General features: G+C 58.4%; 4 protein-coding genes across 11 annotated transcripts; 2 read left to right on the plus strand and 2 right to left on the minus strand.

The window, feature by feature from the left end:
• The first annotated feature begins 145 nt into the window (after positions 1 to 145).
• IL6R (interleukin 6 receptor) lies at positions 146 to 3656 on the plus strand. Of its 5 annotated transcripts, none has more exons than XM_083878749.1 (10): positions 146 to 293; positions 979 to 1224; positions 1307 to 1430; positions 1785 to 1969; positions 2047 to 2210; positions 2280 to 2424; positions 2505 to 2548; positions 2676 to 2754; positions 2832 to 2940; positions 3020 to 3656. In XM_083878749.1, the coding sequence occupies exons 1-10, from the start codon at positions 206 to 208 to the stop codon at positions 3207 to 3209; spliced, it is 1374 nt and encodes a 457-aa protein (XP_083734875.1). In that variant the 5' UTR covers positions 146 to 205; the 3' UTR covers positions 3210 to 3656. The 5 variants fall into 5 exon arrangements, with proteins under 5 accessions (XP_083734875.1, XP_083734877.1, XP_083734876.1 ...); XM_083878751.1 differs by having other exon boundaries at positions 2047 to 2171; XM_083878750.1 differs by having other exon boundaries at positions 2050 to 2210.
• Positions 3657 to 4185: 529 nt separating this feature from the next.
• Positions 4186 to 8767, minus strand: SHE (Src homology 2 domain containing E). Of its 2 annotated transcripts, none has more exons than XM_083878768.1 (6): positions 7781 to 8767; positions 7009 to 7135; positions 5893 to 6201; positions 5299 to 5449; positions 5076 to 5195; positions 4186 to 4659 (listed from the first exon to the last, which is right to left on the minus strand). In XM_083878768.1, the coding sequence occupies exons 1-6, from the start codon at positions 8162 to 8164 to the stop codon at positions 4473 to 4475; spliced, it is 1278 nt and encodes a 425-aa protein (XP_083734894.1). In that variant the 5' UTR covers positions 8165 to 8767; the 3' UTR covers positions 4186 to 4472. The 2 variants fall into 2 exon arrangements, with proteins under 2 accessions (XP_083734894.1, XP_083734895.1); XM_083878769.1 differs by having other exon boundaries at positions 4536 to 4971.
• Positions 8768 to 10668: 1901 nt separating this feature from the next.
• UBE2Q1 (ubiquitin conjugating enzyme E2 Q1) lies at positions 10669 to 19327 on the minus strand. Its single transcript, XM_083879025.1, has 13 exons — positions 19003 to 19327; positions 17750 to 17854; positions 17340 to 17444; positions 16975 to 17025; positions 14966 to 15106; positions 14332 to 14416; positions 13872 to 13932; positions 13251 to 13341; positions 13101 to 13159; positions 12802 to 12850; positions 12537 to 12632; positions 12323 to 12389; positions 10669 to 11899 (listed from the first exon to the last, which is right to left on the minus strand). The coding sequence occupies exons 1-13, from the start codon at positions 19285 to 19287 to the stop codon at positions 11868 to 11870; spliced, it is 1227 nt and encodes a 408-aa protein (XP_083735151.1). The 5' UTR covers positions 19288 to 19327; the 3' UTR covers positions 10669 to 11867.
• Positions 19328 to 19555: 228 nt separating this feature from the next.
• CHRNB2 (cholinergic receptor nicotinic beta 2 subunit) lies at positions 19556 to 23143 on the plus strand. Of its 3 annotated transcripts, none has more exons than XM_083878964.1 (6): positions 19556 to 20069; positions 20619 to 20764; positions 20863 to 20943; positions 21157 to 21266; positions 21387 to 22347; positions 22901 to 23143. In XM_083878964.1, exons 1-6 carry the CDS (start codon positions 20027 to 20029, stop codon positions 23069 to 23071), a joined length of 1512 nt encoding a protein of 503 aa, XP_083735090.1. In that variant the 5' UTR covers positions 19556 to 20026; the 3' UTR covers positions 23072 to 23143. The 3 variants fall into 3 exon arrangements, with proteins under 3 accessions (XP_083735090.1, XP_083735091.1, XP_083735092.1); XM_083878965.1 differs by having other exon boundaries at positions 20863 to 20907; XM_083878966.1 differs by lacking the exons at positions 20619 to 20764; positions 20863 to 20943.
• The last annotated feature ends 140 nt before the right edge of the window (positions 23144 to 23283 follow it).

A 23283-nucleotide genomic window follows, 5' to 3' on the forward strand; every position in this document is an offset into this window, starting at 1 on the left:
AGTACTGTTCTGAGCAGATTCTGCCCTGTTCTGTATCCGGGGGAGACGGGGGGAGGGAGGGTACGAAAGAGGTCCCGGGGGGTAAGGGGGCGGGAGGGGGCGGTGTCGGCTGGCCCGGCCCCCCGGGCGCACGTGCCGCCCCGCCTCTCCGCCCGGTTTCACAACCGCGGGCGCAGCTGATGTTTTTCTGTTCGGGACTGGGCGCATGGCGCGGCCGCCGGGGCCGCTTCTTGTTCTTCTCCTCCGCCTCCTCCTCTACCTCGCCGCCGCCGGGGAGCCCTGCGGCCCCGCCGGTGAGTGCGACTGGCACTAGTCGGGGCGGGAGAGAGGGGTGGCCCTGAGCCTCTCCCGGTCCTTGGCCTCGTGGATCCGGGCACAGGGCGGGGACGCATGCGGTTCTCTGCCTGCCCCGAAGGAGCTCAGCCGGGCCCGGGGAGATGGGCGGGCGGTGGTACGGGGCACTTCTGTAAGTACTGGGAGCGTGGGGGCTGGGGTGCGGTGTTCGGGGTGCTGGATGAGTATTGGGTGCTGGGTGTTGGGTGCGTTCCCAGCAGCAGGAGCCAAAAGGGAACAGCAGATTCACACTGGCCGTTGACCTTTGGAGGGAGCCGGGAGTGCTGCCCAGGCCTGACCTGGGCCGCCAGCCAGCGCAGTCGCTTAACCCCTCTGACACTGGATCCCAACCCAGGGACTCCCGGGACCACCAGTCCCAGTCTACCACCTTCTCAGAGCTGTGCTCCCCACCAGCAGACCCCTCAATGCACAGCTCACCGGGTGCTGTGGTGCCCACCTCTACTGTGATGCTAGGAATCCAGAACCCCACTATGTGAGGAACCACTGCCACTCTCCAGCTCAGTGCTCTGACCCCCAGCAGTCACTGGACATGAGGAGCAGATGATGGGGTGCTTTCCATCTCCAGGGACACCCACTGGGCCTGGGGTCTCACCTTCATCACCTGGTTCCCTCTTGTCCCTCCAGGGCTGTCACGGGACACGGTGTTGGGCCACCTGGGAGCCAACATCACATTGACCTGCCAGGACGAGGTGCCTGAAAATGCCACGGTGTTGTGGCAGTTGAAGGAGCAGGGGGCAACAGGGGGCTGGGGGCAGCAGCTGGCAGAGGGTAACACGCTGCTCCTGCGGCGGCTGCGCTACGAGGACTCCGGGCACTACAGCTGCTCTGTGGGGAGCCACCTGCTGCGCTCCCTGCGGCTGCTGGTGGCAGGTGGGTCCACGCTGGGGTGGGAATGTCCCTGGCAGTATTGCCTGTGATGGCCCCTGTCCCCCAGCACCTCCCTGCCTTGCAGAGCCTCCTGAAACTCCCCAAGTCTCCTGCTACCGGCGGAGCCACGACAAGGATGTCCTGTGTGAGTGGCCACAGCAGGAGAAGCCATCCCCAGGTACACGGGCAATGCTCTGGGTGAAGCGAAGGTGAGTCGGGTCACTGGATCCACCATACGCTGGGACCCCAATAGGACAGAAACATGTCCCTCTCCATGAACCCTTTCCTGGGTGCCATCTGGGACCCCATGGCTTAGGATGCTTGCCTCCCTGCAGACTCTTTCCCTAGCAGCTACTGCTAGCTGGGAATCCACTGCACAGGATGTGGTTCTTCCCCATGGCCCCATTCTCCAGTGCTGCCTGGGACCCCATGGCACAGAATGTATCCCGCCCCACAGACCCTTTCCCTAACACTGCCAGGCACCCTACGGCATAGGACAGGTCCCTCACAGCTGCCCTGTGCCTAGAGCATGTTGCATCCCCCGCTGAGCTGTGACCTCACAGGTTTGTGGCTGAGAATGCCACAGAGCACCGGTGCCGCTACTTCTCCAAGGCACGGAAGTTCATTTGCCGGGTAAAGGTGCCACCTGGCACTGATGACACCAAACACCTTGTGGTGTCCACATGTGTCAGCAACAGTGCTGGTGGCTCGGCTGGCAAAGACAAGATCATCACCCTCAGCAGTGTCCGTGAGTGCTGCCCTTGTTACTGGGAGCTGGGGTGGCTGAGGGTATAGTGCCAGGCCCTAAGTCCCACCTTTCCCCAGCAGTGAAGCCAGACCCTCCAGTCAATGTGACAGTAAAGGCAGTGGAGAAAGCACCACAGTGGCTGCAGGTGAACTGGTCCTACCCCTCATCCTGGGACCCCCGTTTCTACTGGCTCCGCTTCCAGGTCCGCTACCGCCCTGAGCCTGCCCCAACCTTCATGGAGGTGAGACCCTGCTTGCTGGCATGTTGCTTGTTCCTGGCCAGGCTGTTCCCAGCCCTGTGTTCCCTCCAGGTGGATCAGGTGACAACAACTTGGCTCGACATTCGTGACGCATGGCGTGGGACGAGGCATGTGGTGCAGGTGAGGGCGAAGGATGAGTTCGGCCATGGTGCATGGAGCGAGTGGAGCCAGGAGGCTGTGGGTACCCCCTGGACAGGTAGGAGGGAAATATGGGGCCCTGAGACTGGGTACTCAGCATGGAGTCTCCCAGTCTCATACTCCTTCCTCACTGTGTAGATCCTTGGGACCTCACCTCTGAAACAGAGCCTTTCAGCTCACAGGTAACAACGATCTCAGCCCTGAGAAGCATCACACATTCCTGAATGGGTTTCCTGTCCCCATGTGGGACAAGGGGACACCAGAGGATGAGGGGTGACCTGTCCCATTGTGCCTCCCCACCTTTTGCAGGTCCCTGTGGAAGATGGCACCTGTGGGGTGACACTGCCCCCCATGCTCTTCGGGGAGGATGATAGTAATGGTGCTGGTGGTGAGGAAGGGTTCCTGGGGGTGAAGGGCAGGGACACCCAGGTGTCACAATGAGCCCATCCATTCTCTCTGTGTCAGGGTCTGTCATGGAATCCAGCACCCATCCTATGGCATCTCCCTATGCCTTCCTGGTCACTGGAGGGAGTCTGCTCCTTGGCATTGCCCTGTTTATTGGCATTGTGGTGAGGTGAGTGCCAGGGGGGCTGGTCCAGGGGACTCTGTTTGCCATCCCTCCCCCAACCTGGAGCCGCTCCTCTCCCCTGCAGGTACAGGCAGACGTGGTGGACAAGTGGGCAGCAGATGACCAAGCCAGAGGGCGAGGGGCAGCACATGCTGGTCCCCCTAAGCCTCCCCCCTCCCACACTCAGTGATACCCCTCTGCTCTCACACCCTGTCCCCTCAGCCCCTGGAATGCTCCACATGACTCACACAGATTATTCCTCCTCAGGGCAGTAGCCAGGGGCTGAATACACTGATAGGTGGTTGGATGGGGATCTCAGGGCTGTGATGTGGCTGTGGGAGCAGTTCTCCCCCACTATCTGGTGGCTCTGTGGCTGGGATGAACCTCTGAGGAGGGAAATCAGAGTGCCACCCACCATGGAGAAGCAGCTGGTAAGGGCCCCAGTGGGCTCCTGGGGGGCACCTTCAGCACCATGGCCAAGCTGGGATGGCCAGTAGTGACAAGGCTAGAAGCACGGCTGCACCAGAGCATAGGAGCTGGCCTGGGACCAGTTTGGGGGTCCCACAGGGAAGAGCCTGGTTCCTTACAGTGCCATGGGGCTTGGGGAGAGAGAGCCTGGCTGCATCAGCCCCATACCTCTGCTCCAGCCCCCTCAGGGCTCCTTTTCAAAGCACATGTTTGGGAAACGGGACAATGTGGCTTAAATAAATGCTTTGGAATGGCTTTGGAATAAGTACTGGAATGGCTGGAGTGGGGTAACAGAAGGGCGCTGCAGCCTGCCTGTTGCCTGGGAGTGGCTCCAGTGGGGTTGCACCACCACTTCATTCCCCTCCTCCCTTGCTGTGCCCTGTAACTATGTCCCCCCCACTCCCTGTGTATCTCGTGCTCCCTGTATCACTGGTGCCTCTCAGGCTGTGCTGTGCACACCTTCATGCCACAAACCCCCTGGCCTGCATCTCCAAGCCATGCCTCCTCTGTTGTGCACTGCCTGACAGAGTTGGGTTGTGTAACACCCTGGGGAGCTGCAGCTGCACCCGGGCAGGAAACCACAGGATGAAGGGAGAGGGTGCTCAGGCACCGTGGGGACAGTGTTCCCCTTCCCTTCTGCTGGCCCCATTCTATAAAAAGCCTGGCAGGATGCAGATGTTCTGTTGGGGAGCCCCAGTACCCCTGGCCCCCCAAAACTGCTGATTCCTGCCAGCACAGGGCCCATCATCCCAGGCCCCCAGAACCACTGCTCCCTCTCAGCCAACAAGTTTATTTTACTAGATCATTACACATCACAGTTTCACTGCATGCCCCAACCTTGGGCACCTGGGCAGCTCCATGACAAGTTGATTCTGGTGGTCAGGATTTGTCCCAGCAAAAGGGGGACAGCCCTGCTGGAGTCCAGGAGTGGGGTCCCTTCAGGACTGGAGACATGACAAAGGGGTTCTCACTGGACCCTTTCTGTGGTACATGCCTGTTGCTGTGGCCACACCCTGTCTCATGCCACAGGGGTCGGAGTGCAGATCACTCGGGGGCAGCATCAGCAGACGCTAATGCAGCTTGCAGTGGACGGGGTGCAGCAGGGCCATGTGCTCAGCCCCCTTGAAGGGCAGCTTCTCAGTGGAGTAGTAGTGCACAACTTCAGGGATGCTGGCGAAGACGCCGCTGGCCTGGCTGAGCGTGTACTTGTTGTCCTTGGTCTGGGCCACGATGATGTGGACGCAGCCCTGGCTGGTCCTGGGTGGCCAGCAGGCATCAGTGTTGCCGCCAGCCCCCCCCGGCGCCCGCCTGCCCCGAGGCTGTATCCACCCCTGTTTGTTCCCGTCCCGCTCTGATTGTTTCGGCTCCAGGGGCTGCACTTCCTCAGGAAGGAAACGCCACTGGCGCTCCCGACAATATGCCGGGGAGGGGGACACGCCGTACCAGCCCCTCCGCCCCAGCTCCACACCAGTATGCCTGGGTCTCCCCGTGGATCAGGGGGTGCCATCCCTCGGGATCTGGGTGCTTCCTCCCCATCAGGGCTTTGATGTGAACAACCAGGGGGAACTCCTGCAGCAGCATCACCCCAGGGTGGGGATTCGCCCCATCTCCCCAGGGTGGGACCCCCCCGGGGCCGGGCCCCCCCTCCATTCTGTGGCAATCCCGACACTCACTTGAGTGCGATGGAGTACTTGCCGCTGCCAGTCTCGCTGGTGCGCACCAGGTAGCCGGCCTCCCGGCACGTCTGCAGCCGGCTTTCTGCTTCAGCCCGTGTGATGGCCCCGTGGTACCAGCTGTGGGGGGACACAGGGAGGGCATGCCGAGCCGTGGCAAAACATTGGGCACTCCATCCCTCCTCGCCCCATTTCCCACACGTGGATTGGCCTTTCAACTCACGGCTGTTTCTCCAGTGCCAGGGCAGGGTCCACTCGCTCCCCCTCGCTGTACTCAGTGCCCACCGGCTTCAGCATCTTGGGAGTCCAGCTCTTCTGGCGTAGATGCTGCCGCAGTGTCTCCTCCTTAGGACGCTCCGAGCCCTCAAACTGGACTGGGAGGGACAAGATGTGAATGCCCAAAGCCCCTTCACTTCTGATCCCCATCCCTAGCTCCATCCCTTTTCCCAGCCCCACCACCTTTCCCATTGCCAGTCCTAACCCCTTCTCTAACCATGTGCCTGTCCCCATTTGGTCCAACACCTCACCATGAAAAGGGCTGTCTTCAGTTACATCAGGTTGTTCAAAGCCCCATCCAACTCCACCAGAAAGGCATCACCTCTCTGGGCAACCTGTGCAAGTGCCTTGCCACCCTCAGCCCAAGAAAATTCTTGAATCTAAAGTGCCCCTTATAGTTAAAAACTATTGCATCTTGTCCTCTTGTGACAATGCCTACTAGAAAGTCTGTCCCCATCCCTGTCCCTGTTGTCATCCCCATTCCCATCCCATGCCTGTCCTTTCCCCCCATCCTCATTCCCATCCTGTCCCTGTCCCCTACCTGACAGTGCTTTGACAATCTGCTCCTTCTTCCACTCCCAAGGCTGCTCATATTCTCCTGCCGGGCGTTCATCATTCTCAGGTAGGCGCCCATCACCAGCCCTCACCCTGCACTCTGGGTTCCCCCCAGCTACCCCCTCCCGAGGCTCATAAGGGGTGTCATAGAGCTGTGGCCCCTTCCCTGCCACCTCCTTGCCCCCCAGCCGCTTGGCAAGATCCATTTTGGCACCCCCTTCCCCAGGCTCTCCACGACCATCCAGCAGCAGGATGGCTTTGACCAGGGGGTCCTTGGAGCCACGACGACGGATTTCTGTGGGGAAGAGGGATGATGGGTCAGGGATGGGTCTGTGTGTTCCCTGAGACTCCCCACTCCCACTATCAGCCCTCAGTGAGGGATGTGTGCTGGGGACCCTATGCTGACAACGCCCCATTGGGAACCAGCTTGGGAGGAGCTGGAGCAGGAAAGGGCCCATCCTCATGGCGCCTGGTCTGCTGTCCAGCCCTGAGGCTGCTGGCGCCACAGGCACAGACCCACGCCAGTGGGGCCAGCTGGGCTCCATGGCAGCAGGATGCTACACCCCAAACTGGAGCTCAGCTGTGCAGGAGGCCACCCCAGGGGCTCGCCCCTCCCAGCTCTCTGCTTTCCCTCACGGCGCCAGTCTTTGCCTAACAGCCTGGGCTGCCCCGCATGGAAAAAAAACATCAGCAGCAAATCTTTTATTTCCACCTTCCGGCCCAGTCAGTTCCTGTTTTTGTGGCCAGCTGGACAGTTGCCACACCAGCCGGGGTGTTGCTGGCTGGGGGGCACGGCTAGGGGGAACTCCTGGGGGGTGGTACCTTGGGATGACTGGGGGCCATTGAGGGCTTTGCAGTGGCCACATGTGCCCGTTGGATGATGGCAGCAGGTCATGGTAATGGCTGAGGGGCCAGCCAGCATGGGTCAGTGTCCGGCCTTGCTCCCACTCCTTATCTGGCCCTGCGCAGCCGCAGGAAGCGGCAAGCAGCTTTCCTGTTCCTGGAGCCTCCTGCACCAGGTGGCTCCAAGGGCAGCCACAGACTCTCGGCTGGGGAGTGGTGCCAGCTGTGGTGCTGTAGCATGGCTCAACATGGCACTTACCTGTGATCATCTGCTGGGCATCATAGGGCTCCATGTACCCATCATTCTCCCCTAGGCGCTCGGCATCCCGCTGGCCCTTGGTCCGCTTGGCATCGTAAGGGTCTGCATAATCCTCCAGGATGATGACCTGAGCAGAGAATAGGCATTGCTGGCTTCAGGGGATGGTGTCCACATGTGTTGCGGGGGTTCCAGCAGGGGTGGCAGAGATGCCACCAGCAAAGAGCCAGGCAGGGAAGAGGCACACTGGGGTCCCCAGAGCAGGATGGTGGCTTATCTGGGGTAAATGGAGCTGTACTACAACTCCAGAGGATGCATCCAGTGGCACCTTTGGGTGGGGGGCAGTGCAGACCATTTCTATGCACCTCAGTGGTAGTGAGGAGCCTCAGGGGAGCTCTGGGACCCTTTTCGGTGACAGCAACCCCCCTGACTGGCTCCCAATCCTCCCAAGGCTGTGCAGAGGTGAAAGACCAGCTTCCCAGAAAAGCTTTACATCAGCCTTTGTTTAACCAGCAGCTGAGCTCTGGGGTCAGGCTGGCATGGGACACGTGAGCCATGATGAGGATGCCCGACGACCCCCTCACCCCCACATGGGTGATGAAGGGCAGCTGGGATGAAGGCAGCTTTTAAAGAATTTAAAGGCAGTGGAGCCAGGCAAGATAAAAGGATAAAGTCAGCCAGGCTAATGAGTTGGAGACCAAAGCAGTTAAAGCTGCCAGTGCTTTGCGCTCCGCACATCTCCCCCTCTGCCCCCGGCTCCCAGTCCCTGCCTTACCGTCTCCATCTTGGGGGGCTTCCCCTTGTCCTGCTCGGGGGCAGGCAGACCAGCAGGAAGGGGTCCAGGGTGCCCCTTCCCGTTTTTCTCGGAAGCTTCCACCTTGATGAGGCGATTGATGTAGGTTTTGGAGGGTCCTTCCGGCGTGCCTCCCTCCACCCGGGAATTCTTCCGCATCTTCCCAGTGGCGGCCTGGAGTAGACCCTGCAGGTTGTCCCGTGACAGCCGGCTGCCCCCTTCCTTGCCACCCCCAGCCGCCCGGTAGCCCCCCAGCTCAGCGGTTGAATTCTTGCGGCTCTTCCCAAGGCTACCGCTTCCCGGCCGAGCCCTCTCTGAAACCGTCTTCAGGTTGGATGGGAACTCCTTGAACCACTTGGCCGCCATGGAGCTGGGGAGACGCAGGGTGCCGCAGCCCCCACGGGGCTCCTCGACACCCCACGGCTGCCCCGCCGTCTCAGGGTCGACTCAGCCGGGGGGCCCTGGGCAGCCCGGCTGCCCCCAGCCCTGGAAACGGGATCCTCTGCAGACTGAGGCCAGCCCGGGAGCGGGGATGCGGGCCGGGGGACCAGGGCCTTCGTGGGGGACTCCAGGCGTCCTTCGCCCCGGCGGGGACAGCTGGTGGGTCCCCAGGGGTGCTGGCTCCTGGGGCCTGGGGAGGGAACGGCGTGCCCTCGGAGGTCCCTTGCCCCGGGGAAGGGTCTCGGGGGTGGGCGGGATATCTGCTCCAGCAATGCGTTGAGTCAGGGGGTCTCGCCCGGTGTCGGAGGAGTCTGGCCGTGGCAGTCCCGGGGAGGTTCCAGGGGTCCGCTGCTCCTGGGGACGGGGCCCTGGGGGGGTCTCTCCGAGCTCCGGAGGGCCCGGCCTGGAACGGGCAGCCGGGGGGTCCCGTCGCGGCTCCTCGGCGGGGCCCGTCTCCGGGGGCAGAGTGGCTTCGGCGAGGGGTCAAGCCGGCCCGGGGGGCCCCATGCGGCGGCGACGGGATGGGCCGGGGCCGGGCCGGGCCGGGACCAGAGGGGCCGGAGGGGGTGGCAGGGCCGGCGCTCCCCGCCCAGATCCGGAGGGGGCGGCCCCGGAGAACGGCGCGGCACCAGCCGGGCAGGCAGCCGCGGCCCCGGCTGGCCAGTTGAGCTGTAGGAGGACATGGAAGCTTCGGTGGGGATCCCGTCCCGGGGCTGACAGGGGCTGACACCTCGAAACCCTGCCTGGCTGATGGGACGACCCTGCACATGGATCCCGCGGATGGACTGTACGAGTGGACCCCCGGGCAGAGACTCCAAGGACAGCACAGACCAACATGCATGGGCCCCCTCCAGAGACCCTGGGCATGGAGCCTAAGGACTAAGCCTGGCATGGACTCTATGCTCCCTGTGGATGGAGACTGTGCACAACCCTGCTAGCCCCCTGTGCGCAGCCACCTTTACAAGGACCTCGTGCATAGCACCATCCCGTGCCCAGCCTGTCAGGGCACAAGCACTGTGTTCAGCTGTGGTTCACACCACACCAGCCAAGTTCTATGTCTGGCTGTGCTGTCACCTTGCTGGAAAAAGGCGACAGACCCAAGTGGTTTGGCTTCCTGTTGGGCTGCAGTGCTGGGGGGCCCTTACTACAGCAATCCCTCTTCTTTTGCAACTGCACGGGAAGAGGAGAGGGTTTTGTGGCAAAATTGCTCCCATAGCTCCCAGGACGAGACTTTGTGGCAGAATACGGGGTCCACTTCTGTACAGGGGAGGGGTGCTGGGTGCTGGCAGTTGCCATAGGAAGTGATGGCAATTTCCTTGCTAGTGCTGCTGGGCAGGATGTGCCTTGCAGTGGTGCGATGCCACTGGCAGGCTGGCGTTCAAACTGCTGGTGGGATCTCGTCTGGCTTCAGCTTTGCCTTTTTGAGGCTGAAGAAAACTCTACTTTCCCACCAATAAACTTGGGTGCTGGTTTCTTTTCTTTCCTTCAGAAGGCAAACTTCAGTCCCCCTCAATTTTTACAGGGCCTCAACAGAACAGACATGCAGACAGCACTGTCTTGGTCACTTTGTGCTGCAGTGGTGTTCGCATCAATGTGCCACATCTCCTTCTGGAAGTCTTCCCTGCCCTTGTTCTCTGCCAGCTCCCACAAGGGAAGGTTTTGGGAGTGCCTTCAGCAGTGGTGACAGATGGTACCGCACACCTGCTTCCCTGAGAAGACAAGCTTCCCTGAGCCTGCCTGGAAGTAAAGTGAAGGCCAAACTCTGCTGAGAGTGGGATGGGTCCTCCCTCACTGGGCAGGTGTGAATAGACAGGACTGGCAGATGGCCTGCTAGAGACCTGCTCCTGCTACACTTTCAGCATTGACGCTTCTCAGATCAGCATTCCAGTGACAATGTCCTTCAGGGCCTTCTTCAATTCTGCTCATCCCAGCCTGTAAAGCTGCGATGAATTGGGAGTGTGTGCCATGAGTTCTCCCAACCAACTTGACATACTCAATCCCAATCCAACCCTATCGCTGAGCCCAGCGGAGCAGCCTCTACTTCACCAAAGAGAAAGCCCCACAAGTGTTTTAAACCTTCATTAAATTGACTTAACTCACTACCAAGCAGGTTCCTGAGCTAAAGGTGGGAGCTGAGTGCAGCTACCTGTGACCCCGAGCCCCAGGTACCAGGAAGAGAGTTGGAGAGAACCCAGAACCCTGAGAGGTGCTGGTCTAGACTGGAGGACACAGGGCAGAGCTGTCCAGCTTCACAAATCCTCCAGTCCTTCAGCAAAGCACTTAAAAAGTCCCCAAGCTGAGGCCAGAGCCACTCCTGCAACTGTCAGTAATCCTTCTCCTAACGGCATCTTTTTATTCCAAGGGTCTGAGCAGGACAGGGAAGCAGCTGCTGAAGTAGATAATGGAGTTAAGAGGCTCTTTGATTTTCTAATGACTTTTATTCAAACACAGTGTATTAATACACATGGTTCCATCTTTGACACTAGTGCGTCAGTTCTGTCCTCCAGACGAGGACATGGCCCAAGTTAAGAGGAGCTCCAACAGCCAGCTCTCCTTCCAGCAGACTCAAAACAAGGCCATGGGGATTCAAGACAACAGGCCACAACCCCATCCATGGAGGGCTGGAGTACAAAGGCGAGCAGGAACAACAGCTTAAGAAAAGCAAAATAAAACCCCATAGAACGGGGTGTTCACTGCTGGAACAGGTCCTGGTCAGGGATGGGAGCAGTGGTAGCTCAGAGAAGTGCCCATGCTCCACTCTCTGCAGCAGCCTGCAGCCACAGCACAGCAGGGATGGGGACAAGCAGCTCAGGCTCCATGCATGGCTAGTGGGGAGAAACGGGACAAAGCTCAGGCCTCAGCTCATCTTACTGCTTGGCAAGAGGACAGGCAGAAGTGTGGGGTGGGAGCTGGCAGCCCTGGGATATTACCCACAAACCCTTCCTCTACTGCAGGGGAGAGGACAGCCTCACAGACCTTCCCGTGTGCTTTGAGTTGCAAGTCTGCAGTTTGTAGAGAAAAGCTGGGAAGATGGGGCAGAAACCCTGCTCCCTTAATGGCAAAAAAGAAAAGGGCTTTTCTATTTCCAAGGCAGTTGTGTGAAGCCTTCCTGCAGGGTTTGGACCCACCACAGCTCCATAAACTGGCCCACCCTGGGACCAGGGCTGCTACATGGTGCAGGGCATGACCCACCCAGGAGCTTGGAAAAAAATTATTTAGACCAGCATTCTCAAATTAACAAACTGTAATTTTTCTCCAAAGATACATTTTCCATACACATCCATCATACACTGTAACAAAAAAAAAAAAAAGCAGTGTACATGAAATAAGAAAATAAATTAAATCCATAGCATAGGTAAGGAGGATGCTCTAGACTGGAATAGAGTCAGAAGTTTCCAGTAAGTAATACAAGAGGCTCAATAGTTTTTTTTTAACAAGAATGCTTGCTATCATGGGCCCAGCAAGTGTTCTGGGTCAGCCCAATTCCTTAAACAGTTAAGAGTTTTGAACAGCCAGTATTGCCCTGCAACAGGCAGAGCTATTACATCCTGGGAGAAAGCCAAGAGGCATCACTAAGATCCAAGTAGAGCATCCAGAAGATATTTAGATTGGTCCTGCAGCATCCACACTAGCCATCCTCCTTTGGTGGTGTATACCAGCCTGAAATGAGGAGAGATCTGTGAGGGAGGAACCTGCATGGGCAACAAGAATCTGTACCTGGAAAAGCTGCCAAAAGCAGCCAAGTCCCACTTCCAAAGGGCCACATATCCCAAATTACTGGGAGGCTTTCCTTCTAGCTTATTTCCCAACACTACTCAGGCAACCATGGAATCATTTAGGTTGGAAAAGACCTCTCATATCATCAAGCCCATGCAATCACTGAAGTACTGCCTCTAGTTACAGCCACTGGAGCCCAGCACTGGGCAGCAGAGAGGGCAGTAGCACTCTGCAGCCACACTGTTATTACAGCAGCTGCCACTGCCACTGTCACCTCTGCACTAGAGGCAGGATAAAACTCGAGTGGCTTGTCTGGGGAGCCCAAACAAGCAAGGGAAAATGCAGGCCCTCTCCCTCAACCCTTACCATTCTTCTCATGGATCTGAACCAGCGACTTGTAGGACTGCTGTGCTCTTGTCAGGCTGTACTGGTTCTGCAAGCAAAGGCAAAGAGATCATCAGTCCAGCAAGAACCCTGGGGAAGCCGTCCCACACACGTTCCCTGTGTGGCCAGAGGTGGCTGTGCCCCCATCTGCCACACCACTGCCACCCCCCATTCTCCTACACTGTCCAGGCCCTACCTTGTTGGCTCCAAATTGTACTCGCGCTTTTCCTTTCACCAGCGTTGCACTGATCTGCATGATCACTGATTCGATGGAGTAGGCACTACTCCAGCCCTAAGGGATCAAACACATGGTGAGGCCACACCCATCCCAGAGATTGTGCTCCCAGTGCAACCAAAGGCCTTCCCTAGCTCTGGCAGGCAGTGGTATGGCAGGAGCTGCCAGGAATACAGAGCGCGGTAGGCAGAACAGCTCCTCCATTCCTGCAGGGACCAGCACCCACCTGTTTTGTAAGCAGCTCCATGCAGATGGCACCGCCACCCAAAACATACCTGTGAAAGAATCAGACAAAGTTACCGCACAGATAGATGTGATTGTACCCACCCACTGCTCCAGAGGTAAAACATCTTCTCTGATTAGATTTCTGATGGAGAAAAGAAGCTAAAACTTCCACCATCCCTGTCTGCTTCTCAATGGCAAATCCACATCAAGGAAGTCACAGATTGTGTAGCACTGGATAAATTCAGTGAAAACTGCTGCAGAAAGCAGCACTGCAGAACAGAGAGACAGATAGTTACTCACCCCCCTGACAGTACTGGAGATACAACTCTTACAAATGGTGGATCAAAAGGAAAGTTATCCTGGAATGAGAGAAGGGAAGCAGAGGCATTGAGGAAGGTGTCCTCTGATGCCTTGCTGAGTCAGACATCTCTCTTGGAGGGGGAGTCTTACTTTAAAAGAGAAGTTGAGGAGGATGAAATCTGTTCCTTCTTTTTCTTTGAGAATTTGGAGATCGTTGTGCAAAGCGCTGTCCTCGTCAACCCTGTGACAGGAAAACCCCAGAGGGTCGTCAAGGCTGTGCACTTCAGGTCAGCCGTGCTCCCTGCCACCACACCCCAGAGCTGCCATACCTGCATAGTTGGGCAGTCACATGGGCCCTCAGGCTCTTGCTGAGAGCAGCCAAAAGCACGGGCTGCCAGCATTCTGCTTCCAGTTTGCAGAGAAGACCATCACACCCCTTTTCCATGCTGCCAGCTTAAAAATAAAGGCTGCCTGGACCAAGGAACAGGCAGCACTGTTGTCTGGAGGGTGTGAAAGCTCAGAGTTTGCCTGCTGCACCTCCTTCCGGTCTCTAGGAACTTGCAGAGTCCTCTGATTCTCTGATTATCTCATCTTGTCTGGAGATACCATCTCCTTTTTGTCGTGGAGACAGCAAGCTAGCTGCCTGAGAGCCTGACTCAACGTCTGCTTGGTGCTCCCCTGCCATGCTAATGTCCTCTCTGCTCACAGGGACTTTCTGGTCCCATCACCAAAACCCACCATAAATGCATGATCCCAAGCTGGGCCACCTACTTTAGGAGTTTGACGTTCCAATCGTACAGGCTGTCATTCACTAGTTCAACTGCATAGTATCCTGCAAGCAGAACAGAGGGGGATCACTGTGGGGGGACACTCAGAGCAAGTTGAGCCATCACCCAGATTTCAAATCCTTTGGGCCCTGCAGCACAACTTCACCTGGGCACTGTCCCTCCATGAAAAGCAGCACCTATCCAGTCCCTGGGCTCAGGAAAGGAGTAGGAACACTACCACCCTCAGAGTCAGATAATTCTCCATCCCACAGCATGCTCCTCACTTCCACCCAGCAGTGGCAGGGAAGAGAGAGCGTAAGGTGGTTTTGTTCACACTTGACAGAGCAACAGCCAACCAACACCAGAGATCCTCCTCCTCAGCTGAGCAGCACAGCTACAAGGCCCACAGGGTACCCCATAAACGAGAAGGAATCTTCCTCCATGGAGCTCCCAGCAGCACTCACCGCCCTTGAAACTTGGTGATCGGTAAATATCCCTGAGCTCCTTCATTAGCCGGTCAGTGGCCTGCACAGACCCAGACACTGCACCCTGCAAGAACAGGGAGGGGGAAAATTGTATTGTTATGCTGCATCCAACCATGGCTATTGCTCTATGAGGTCAATACCCGAGCTACAACTCAGTCCAGCCTCTACACCAGATTGTATCCTGCCCGTCAATTCTCAGTCTGTCCCTTGCTGCAAATATGTCACCTTAGGCAGCACAGCTGCAGCAGAAACACCTCTGTGTCCTCTCTTTTGTCTAAGAGTCTCAGTCCAGGGGTACAAAAGCACAACCCACCTCCACAGCCTCAGGCCATTGTGGGAGCACAGCTCCTGGGGCAGAAGGGAGCCCCAGATCTTGCTGCAGAAGGACTGCCCCATGGGGCACCAATGCTCTGGGGGCACTCCCTGAGCCACAGAGGCAGTTCACAGACTTCTCTGCTTCAGCCCCATCAGCCCTAGAGAACTGGTACTGCTGTACCTTTGGCTGGAGATAGCCCCTCTGGTTTAGGGCTGGAGGGCTGGCAAGGGCCTCCATCACCCTTGCTCTTGAGTCCCTCTGCTTCCCCAGCCCACCTGCCCACTGGGTGACACGTACATTTAAGTAATCTTGCCTCTGGTTCTTTTTTATTTTCTCTAAAATGGCCAGGTTTTCTTTCCCAATGCCTTCATCCTCTGTCTTTCTCCCATCTGCTGGCTCTTCCTCTTTCATCTCATAGTGGTCCAAGTCCTCAGTGTCCTGGGAAGGGAAAAGGAAAGCTGAAAGATATGTGCCTTTGCTCCTTCCTGCTCTGAGTACTGAGTTACCGTGACCCAGGATGGGTTCCTAGTACAACTCTTTCACCCCAGGAAGCCCCAGCTCCTGATCTGAAGTACAAATAGAGTGGAAGACACAAGGTTTGGGCATTCACTTTGGCTCATGTTTGCTGGATTCTCCCCTGCCATGTCTCATGCCTGTTTATAATGAGCCATTAATTTCTCAGTCCTCAGCAAGCCCCGTGTAACCGAGTGACCCTGCATCTTGGCACACCCGTGGCTTCAGCAGCTTGTGCCATGCTCCTGGATGCCTGAAACAAAGCACAGCCCCTTGGCGCAGTGCTGTCAGACCACCTGGGCCCCTCTGCTAGCCAAACCCCAACAGGGACACAGGTCACCGGCACAAGAAGAACAGATCAAAATCACACCCAAATCCAGCTACATGGGATGTTATTCCCTCAACAAAAGTGGGTATTTCACAGCATGTCTCTCTGTAGATCAGCTCACCACCCCAAATGTAGTATCTGATCCCAAAAGAGCCTTTGCTCCTCACTGTTTCCTAAAATAACATGTGTCAGTGCAAGACCCTGATGGGAAAAGACAGCTGCAGCCATCTGGGCCCTCTACAGAAATCTCTCCCCATGCACATAGGGTTCATTTGCCTGGAAATGGCTGTGCGTATGCACAGTTCCAGTGCTGGCACTAAATCCTCTGAACAAGCGTTTACTCTGGCCTCTCTGCACTGGTCATGGCTATTGAGCAGCATTTTTGGAAGCGCTCTGACATTTTTAGACCCACACAGGAAAATAGATCCTCCTAGAAAATCCCTCGAGTAGATTAACCTGCATAATGAAGCTCTGTGCCAGAGCACAGTTCTGCTGCTCCACTCCTCCACACAGCTGAACAAATCCCACCACTCAGCACAAAACCTTTGCTCTACATGAGAGTGTTCTCCCTCCACAATTCATGGGGTTAGCAAAAAGTACAAGGGGGGATGCTCAGCTCCTGGGGATTTATTTTCCAGCCCACAGGAGTAGAGACCTTGCACACACTGGTTTGCCATGAAGCAGCAGATTTGCAGGTTCACAAGGTTATGCTGGTACCAGTTTAACCCTCCCCTTTTTCCCCCTGAACCCTGGCAAAGCCCAGCCTTAATTTAGCAAGCAATTAACTTCGCTAAAACCCCCAGACTGCTGGGGTGCTGCTGCTCAGTGACCTGCCCCCAGGCTCTGCAGCACTGCTGACTCAGTGCCCATGCTGCTCTCGTGTGCGAGGCATTGCTAAACGTCACCATGGAGATTCAAGATTATTCCACCCACTTCCACAGATCTCTAAGCTGCAAACCAAACAACCAGAGCCTGTGTGTTCTGCAGCAAGGTGCCCTCAGCCTGCAGTGAAGTGTGGCTGCCTCCACCACTCCTGGCAATTAGCTCACTTGCACACTTAGCCACCTGACCTCATCCTCTCTGTGGGAGTCCCTTGCAACAGTGACTTCCCTGCCAGCAACAGCAACCCAGAAATACACCTCTCTTGCAGAAATGTCAAGCTTTTCTAAATAGCACATATTGTCCAAGCAGCTCTCTGCTCACAGCTCATCCACATGCCTTCAGAAGCCATGGCCATACTGCTCAGTCTCTGTGCTCTCTTCGGGTTTGTGAATACATGGCACACAGCTGTGCTTCAGAATCCTCAGCATCAAAATGCTGAGAACTATCCAGCCTTTGATCCAGACTTCCCTGTCTGGAGGCCGCAAGCTTCTTTCTGGTAAGACCCTGTACCCTTGCACCTTTCAGCAGCTTTCTTCCCGTGCTCAGCTCTCTGGTGTATTTCCTTACACACTGGGGCACGTACCTCTGGCATCTCTTCATCTTCGTCTTCAGAGGACACCTCTTCCTGGGTGCTCTGTGGAGAGAGAAGGATAGGGATGGAGATTGTGTGGTCAGCATCCTGGGAAAATGCTCTCCTGCCTTCCCAGACACTTCCAAGGTGAGGTCAAACAGGGATATACAAGCAGAACCAAATTAAAAGCAAAGAGTAGCTGACAGCCTTTACAGAAAACAGCATCAAGGCCTAGCAGAGCAGGCTGGTATCATGCAGGATAGGAATCCAACCCCTCACCCACTGTGTTCCTCCTCTGGTAACCCCTAGAAGCCTCCAGAGCAAACATTAGGGAACTTGTTTTCTGAGCTTTGGGAGCCTTTTCCTGAGCCGCTCACCTGTTCTGCTGGTAGAGGCTGGTCCAGCATTTCAACATCTGGATGTTGGGGGAGGTTGTAGAGTTTGCACAGGTCAGAGATTATTCGCTTCAAGTGCTGCAAAAGCTGTCCAGAGAACAGAAGGTCAGCGAAGTGTGGGGACCTCTGTGCTGAGCTAAGACTCAGCACTGCAGCCAGCTTTGCTTGCTGCAGCCCAGGGCTGCTCCTTCCTGCTGCAAGCAGCAGCAGACACAAGCGCAAAATCCCACCCCAGCATCAAACAATGTCAGAGAAGCTCATCCCAAATATCTGGAACATTTATGAGACCAGAGGCAATCCCCACTTCAGGCAGCTGGGAACATGCAAGCAGGGAGTTACCCCTCTCAAAGCTGCCAGCCCTCCCCTCTCCCAGGCAGCAGAGAGTATCTTACCAATGTATTTCCTTTCCTGACTTCCACCAGCCTCTCCAGGATAGCTGCCAGATTGGGATCGTCTGACTCCACAGACCATATTGGGGGAACAGCTGGATAAGACTCCTGGAGAGGGGGAGAAGGTGGTTTGGTGGGATGGAGGTCTTTGCAGTGCAAAGACCAGCAAGCCAGATAGGGTGGGGGCTGAAGCCCTGTGTCTTCTGCAAACAGATCCCTCTGGAGCACAGAGATCAGGCCACAAGTGACTGATCCACCCTCCAGCATCAACCTGGGGCTGAGGGCAATACAAACACCTACTCTGACCATGCCAGGCTGGCTCTGTGCTGTGTCCCCCTAGCCCAGGATTGAACACGGAGGGAGTAGAGTAGCATTTTGTCCACCCCTCTGGCCGTAGGGCCATTGGGGATGGGAGGAAGTAGAGGCAGGACACTGATGCCATCCCATGTTGCCCATGGGCTGCTGCAGTTCCAGCAGTTGCAGGAGGAGAACCTGGCAGCACCCATGCAGGGCAGATGCCAAGCAGGCACTTTTAATCCAGGACAAAGTCCCTGGCAACACTCTCAACATGCCCTTCCAGAAAATCCTGGTCATTAGTCCCATTCAGAATCTGCACCAGGGGCTATCCAAGCTCTGCTGGCTCTTCTCACCTAGAGACACAAACCAGTTGTAACTTGTGATCAAAGAGGGCATCAGCACACCAGCGCCAAGCCATCCAGCAGCAGGATTCCTAAAACCCCCGTGCAGATGAGCCAGAGCAGAGAGGAAGAGCCGATCCTCTCCTCCAGGAAGATCAGGCCCCCCTGGGAAAACCTTCATAACAAAATCGGGGGAAGCGGGGAAAACGGGGCAGTCTCATGTACGGGGCAGTCTGAGGGGCTCCATGACTGGGGACGAGCAGCTGGACAGGACTAGGGGTTCCAAACAGCATGGTGAATGGCCAGTTATCGTACATTGGGACAGCGAGAGTGCTGTCCCAAAGAAAAAAACCCTTGGTTTTTCTTTGCGTGACCCGCTGCTCCGAGGAGCTCGTGGTGGCTCATACCGCGCTCCCGTAGGCCCCACAGAGGAGGGGGCCAGGGGCAGCTAACCCCTGCGCCCCGCAGCCGCCGCCAGGGACGTTGGGGCCCAGGCCCAGCTCACCCCGTGTCCCAACGGCGGCAGCCCCGTACGCGTGAAGGAGAGGCCACTCGGTCCCGGGGCAACCTTCCGGTGCCCCCGCAGAGCCTGGGCCCACCACACCCCCTGGGCCTCACCGTGATGTTGCAGTGAATACGGACGGGCCCCGGCGGCGGCCCCCGAGAGGCGGAGGCGCCGGCACGGGCCCCGGCCCCCGGGACGAACTCGCAGCTGATCTCGTCCGGGCAGGCGCTACCGATGCGGAACCGCTCGTGGCCGCGGTGAAAGATGGACTCGAGCAGCCGCAGCTCTCGCCTCAGGAGCCGCCCGGCGGGAGCCGCCACCACCTCGGCCCCGCTCCGCCCGGGCCTCCCCGCCGCCGCCTGCGCCCTCGCCGCCTCCTCCGGCCCCGCCCGCTGCATCTTCCCATGGAGGGACCCGCTCCGCCGCCGCCGCCGCCGCAGCCCCGGAGCCCGCCCAAGATGGCGGCGGGACGGCCCCGCTCCCGGAAGTGCCGTCGCCGGAATGGGCGGGGCTGCCCCGGAAGCGTCTCGCGACATACGGGAAGTGAAGGTCTAACCCCCGGACAGCAGGGCGGGGCCAGCGAGGGGTGCAGCGGGGGGAGCCCCGCCCCTGCCCGGGTGGGGTCACGTGGGGTCACGGGCCGGGTGGGTGGGTGGGGCGGGACGGGACACCGGGCGCGGCTGGAGCTCGGCGGGGACGGGGCTCCCTAAGGCCCGGCAGTCCCCGGCTCTGAGACTCCTCTACTGGTGTACGGCGGAGCCGCGGGGGCTCCGGTTCCTGGTTCCACCCGCAAGCTCTCTCACTGCTCCGCCCTCCCGCTCTGATCCCCGCCCAGGGCTCCGCCGCCCCGCTGGCACCGTGCAGGGACCCAGGTGGAGCGGAGGGCTAGGGGAGCTTAGACCCCTCCGCCGTGTCCTCGGGCCGCGACGGGGCGGAGGCGGGGGCGGCCTCGGGACCGCTGACGGCGACGGTGACGGCGACGGAGCACGGGGCGGCCCCGGCGCAGCGCCCGGCACCGCCTCCCGCCCGGGGTCGCCCCGTCCGGGCCGCCGCCGCCGCCGGCTCCAGCACCTCGGACAGCGCCCGGCCAGAACCGTGGACAGCGCCGGGTACCGGTGGCGGCACTGGGCCGCCCCCATGGCGCTGCTCCGCGTCCTCTGCTTTCTCGCTGCTCTCAGACGTAAGTGTCGGGGGCTGTGGGGGATGACACCGGCTCAGGCGGGGAGGGGACCGGACCGGGCCCGGGAGCTGCGCCTGTTGCACGGGACAGATCCGTGGTGCAGCCGGTACCGGCCCCTCTGCTGTGCCCCTGCCACTAGTTCTTCTGGCGCTCCTCGACCCCCCCGGGGCTATGCGGCCGCCTTGGGCTCCGGCTCTCTGAGGCGGTGCCAGGGGTGGGCAAGGACCGACAGGAACAGGGGAGGGGGTGTCATGCATGGGCAGGGAATTGCGGGGACAGGCAGGGGTGGGCAGAGGAGAACCTCCAGTCCTGTCCAGCTGCTCATCCCCAGTCATGGAGCCCCTCAGACTGCCCATTCTTCCCCCAGCCCTCCCTGCTCCGTGGCCAGTTATGACACCCGCACCCTATCACCATACACCCCATCATTCCTTCTCTCGGGCTGTCAGACACAGAGCCCCAGGCCCAGTACAGGCTCTATCCTTGGGGGTCCTTGGACCCACGGGGGGGTACTGCCCGCCACCATGGGACTCAGGCTCTGCCATGCCCCAGGGAGCCTGGGCACGGACACTGAGGAACGACTGGTTGAGTATCTGCTGGACCCTGCACGCTATAACAAGCTGATCCGGCCGGCGACCAATGGCTCTGAGCTGGTGACCGTGCAGCTGATGGTGTCACTGGCGCAGCTCATCAGTGTGGTGAGTTGGCCAGGACTCTACTCCCCAACCTACCAGGCAAGTGAGGGGCCCCCAAACCCTCCCAGCACTCTGAGTGACTGGCCCTTCTCTCTCTGCAGCATGAGCGGGAGCAGATCATGACCACAAACGTCTGGCTGACCCAGGTGGGCACCCTGGACTCTGATACAGCCCTGAGACTTGTATGTCCACTCTGCCTCAGGATTCCCCAGCCCCTGCCTTGAGACCTATCCCCTACCATAGGGACCCCCATACACCCTGTGTGGGACCCTAATGTCTAGCCTGCCCTGTCACAGTCCCCCATAAAGCCTGTGCAGAACCCCTGTGTCCTCCCTGTCCTGACCCACCCCCTTGCCCCAGGCCCCTATCCTGTGGCTGATCCCACCTGTCCTCAGGAGTGGGAGGACTATCGTCTCACATGGAAGCCTGAGGACTTTGACAACATGAAGAAGGTCCGCCTGCCCTCCAAGCACATCTGGCTGCCTGATGTGGTGCTCTACAACAAGTAGGTCCTTTTTTGGGGGGGCTATGTGTTCCCCAACCCCGCCCAGGGCAGGAGGCCATGTCGTTGTACTGGTGGGGCTGACAACACCTCTAGGACTGACAGCACCTCTCTTCACCCCAGTGCTGATGGGATGTATGAGGTCTCCTTTTACTCCAACGCGGTGATCTCCTATGATGGCAGCATCTTCTGGCTGCCGCCTGCCATCTACAAGAGCGCATGCAAGATTGAGGTGAAGCACTTCCCCTTTGACCAGCAGAACTGCACCATGAAGTTCCGTTCCTGGACCTACGACCGCACTGAGATTGACCTGGTGCTGAAGAGTGAGGTGGCCAGCCTGGATGACTTCACACCTAGTGGCGAGTGGGACATCGTGGCACTGCCAGGGCGGCGCAATGAGAACCCTGATGACTCCACCTATGTGGACATCACGTATGACTTCATCATTCGGCGTAAGCCGCTCTTCTACACCATCAACCTTATCATCCCCTGCATCCTCATTACCTCCCTGGCCATCCTTGTATTTTACCTCCCGTCTGACTGTGGTGAGAAGATGACACTCTGCATCTCTGTCCTGCTTGCCCTCACCGTCTTTCTCCTGCTCATCTCCAAGATTGTGCCACCCACTTCACTGGACGTACCACTGGTGGGCAAGTATCTTATGTTCACCATGGTGCTGGTGACCTTCTCCATTGTCACCAGCGTCTGTGTCCTCAATGTGCACCACCGCTCACCCACCACGCACACCATGCCGCCCTGGGTCCGCACCCTCTTCCTCCACAAGCTCCCAGCGCTGCTTTTCATGAAGCAGCCACGGCAGAACTGCGCACGCCAGCGTCTGCGCCAGCGCCGGCACACCCAGGAACGTGCTGCTGCCACCACTCTCTTCGTCCAGGCTGGTGCCCGCACCTGCACCTGCTATGCCAACCCTGGTGCTGCCAAGGCCGAGGGGCTGAATGGCTATCGAGAGCGACAGGGGCAGGCACCGGCCCCTGCAGCTGGCTGCAGCTGTGGGCTGGAGGAAGCGGTGGATGGCGTGCGCTTCATTGCTGACCACATGCGCAGTGAGGATGACGATCAGAGCGTAAGTTGGGGTGACCGGGAGTGCATCTGGGAGTGGGCAGTGCTCAGGAGTGGCCAGAGCTGGGAGGTGCAGGCAGAGCTGTGGGGTGCAGTGTGTCCTGGCTCATGGCTGCACCAGAGGAAGTGATGTGCACAAGCACCAAGGGGGTCCCTGCCTAGCCCCATACCCAATGAAGTCCTGCAGCTCCTGCCTGGGTAAGGGGTCCAGCACTGATCCCTGAGCCACCACTGCAGTCCCAAGCTGAAGCAGCAGCTCTGGAAACCGAGGTGCCTCCCAGGAGGCCTGGCCCTGCATGGCACTGTCAGGCTGCAGATTTTGCAGAGCCCTCCAGCTCTGCTCATTGGGGAAGTATTTCCTGGGCTCAGTGGTGCGGGTGACAGCAGGGGGAGTGAGCCCTGTGGGACCCACAGCAGGCTGGCAGGCAGCCCCAGGAGCTGCAGTGCTGAGGGAGCAGATTCAAGGCTCTGAGGATATGCCAAATTTCCAATCAGGGAAGTGTCACGCAATACCTAAGTCCTCAGCCTGACCCAGCATTTTTCCCGGCTCTGTGCAGGTGAGCGAGGACTGGAAGTACGTGGCCATGGTCATCGACCGCCTCTTCTTGTGGGTCTTCGTCTTCGTCTGTGTCTTTGGCACCATTGGCATGTTCCTGCAGCCCCTCTTCCAAAACTACGCCACCAACTCCCTGCTGCAGCTTGGCCAGGGCATCCCCACTTCCAAATAGCATGGGGATTGGCCAGTCCCAGGGCCAGAGAGCTGGGTACTGGCCTCAGACAGCCCCTGCAAAACAATAAATACTCACAGAGGACCGGGCTGGTTCCATATGGTGTCATTTCATCCTACACTGTGCTCTTCGGGGCTAAATGAGCAGGATGCAGCCAGGGCTGGGGGGATTCTGGCTGCCCGTGACCAAGGTAAGAAGGCTAGGAAGACATA

This window comes from Zosterops lateralis, assembly GCF_965231275.1.
Source record: "Zosterops lateralis genome assembly, chromosome: 27".
Taxonomy (NCBI): Eukaryota; Metazoa; Chordata; class Aves; order Passeriformes; family Zosteropidae; genus Zosterops; species Zosterops lateralis.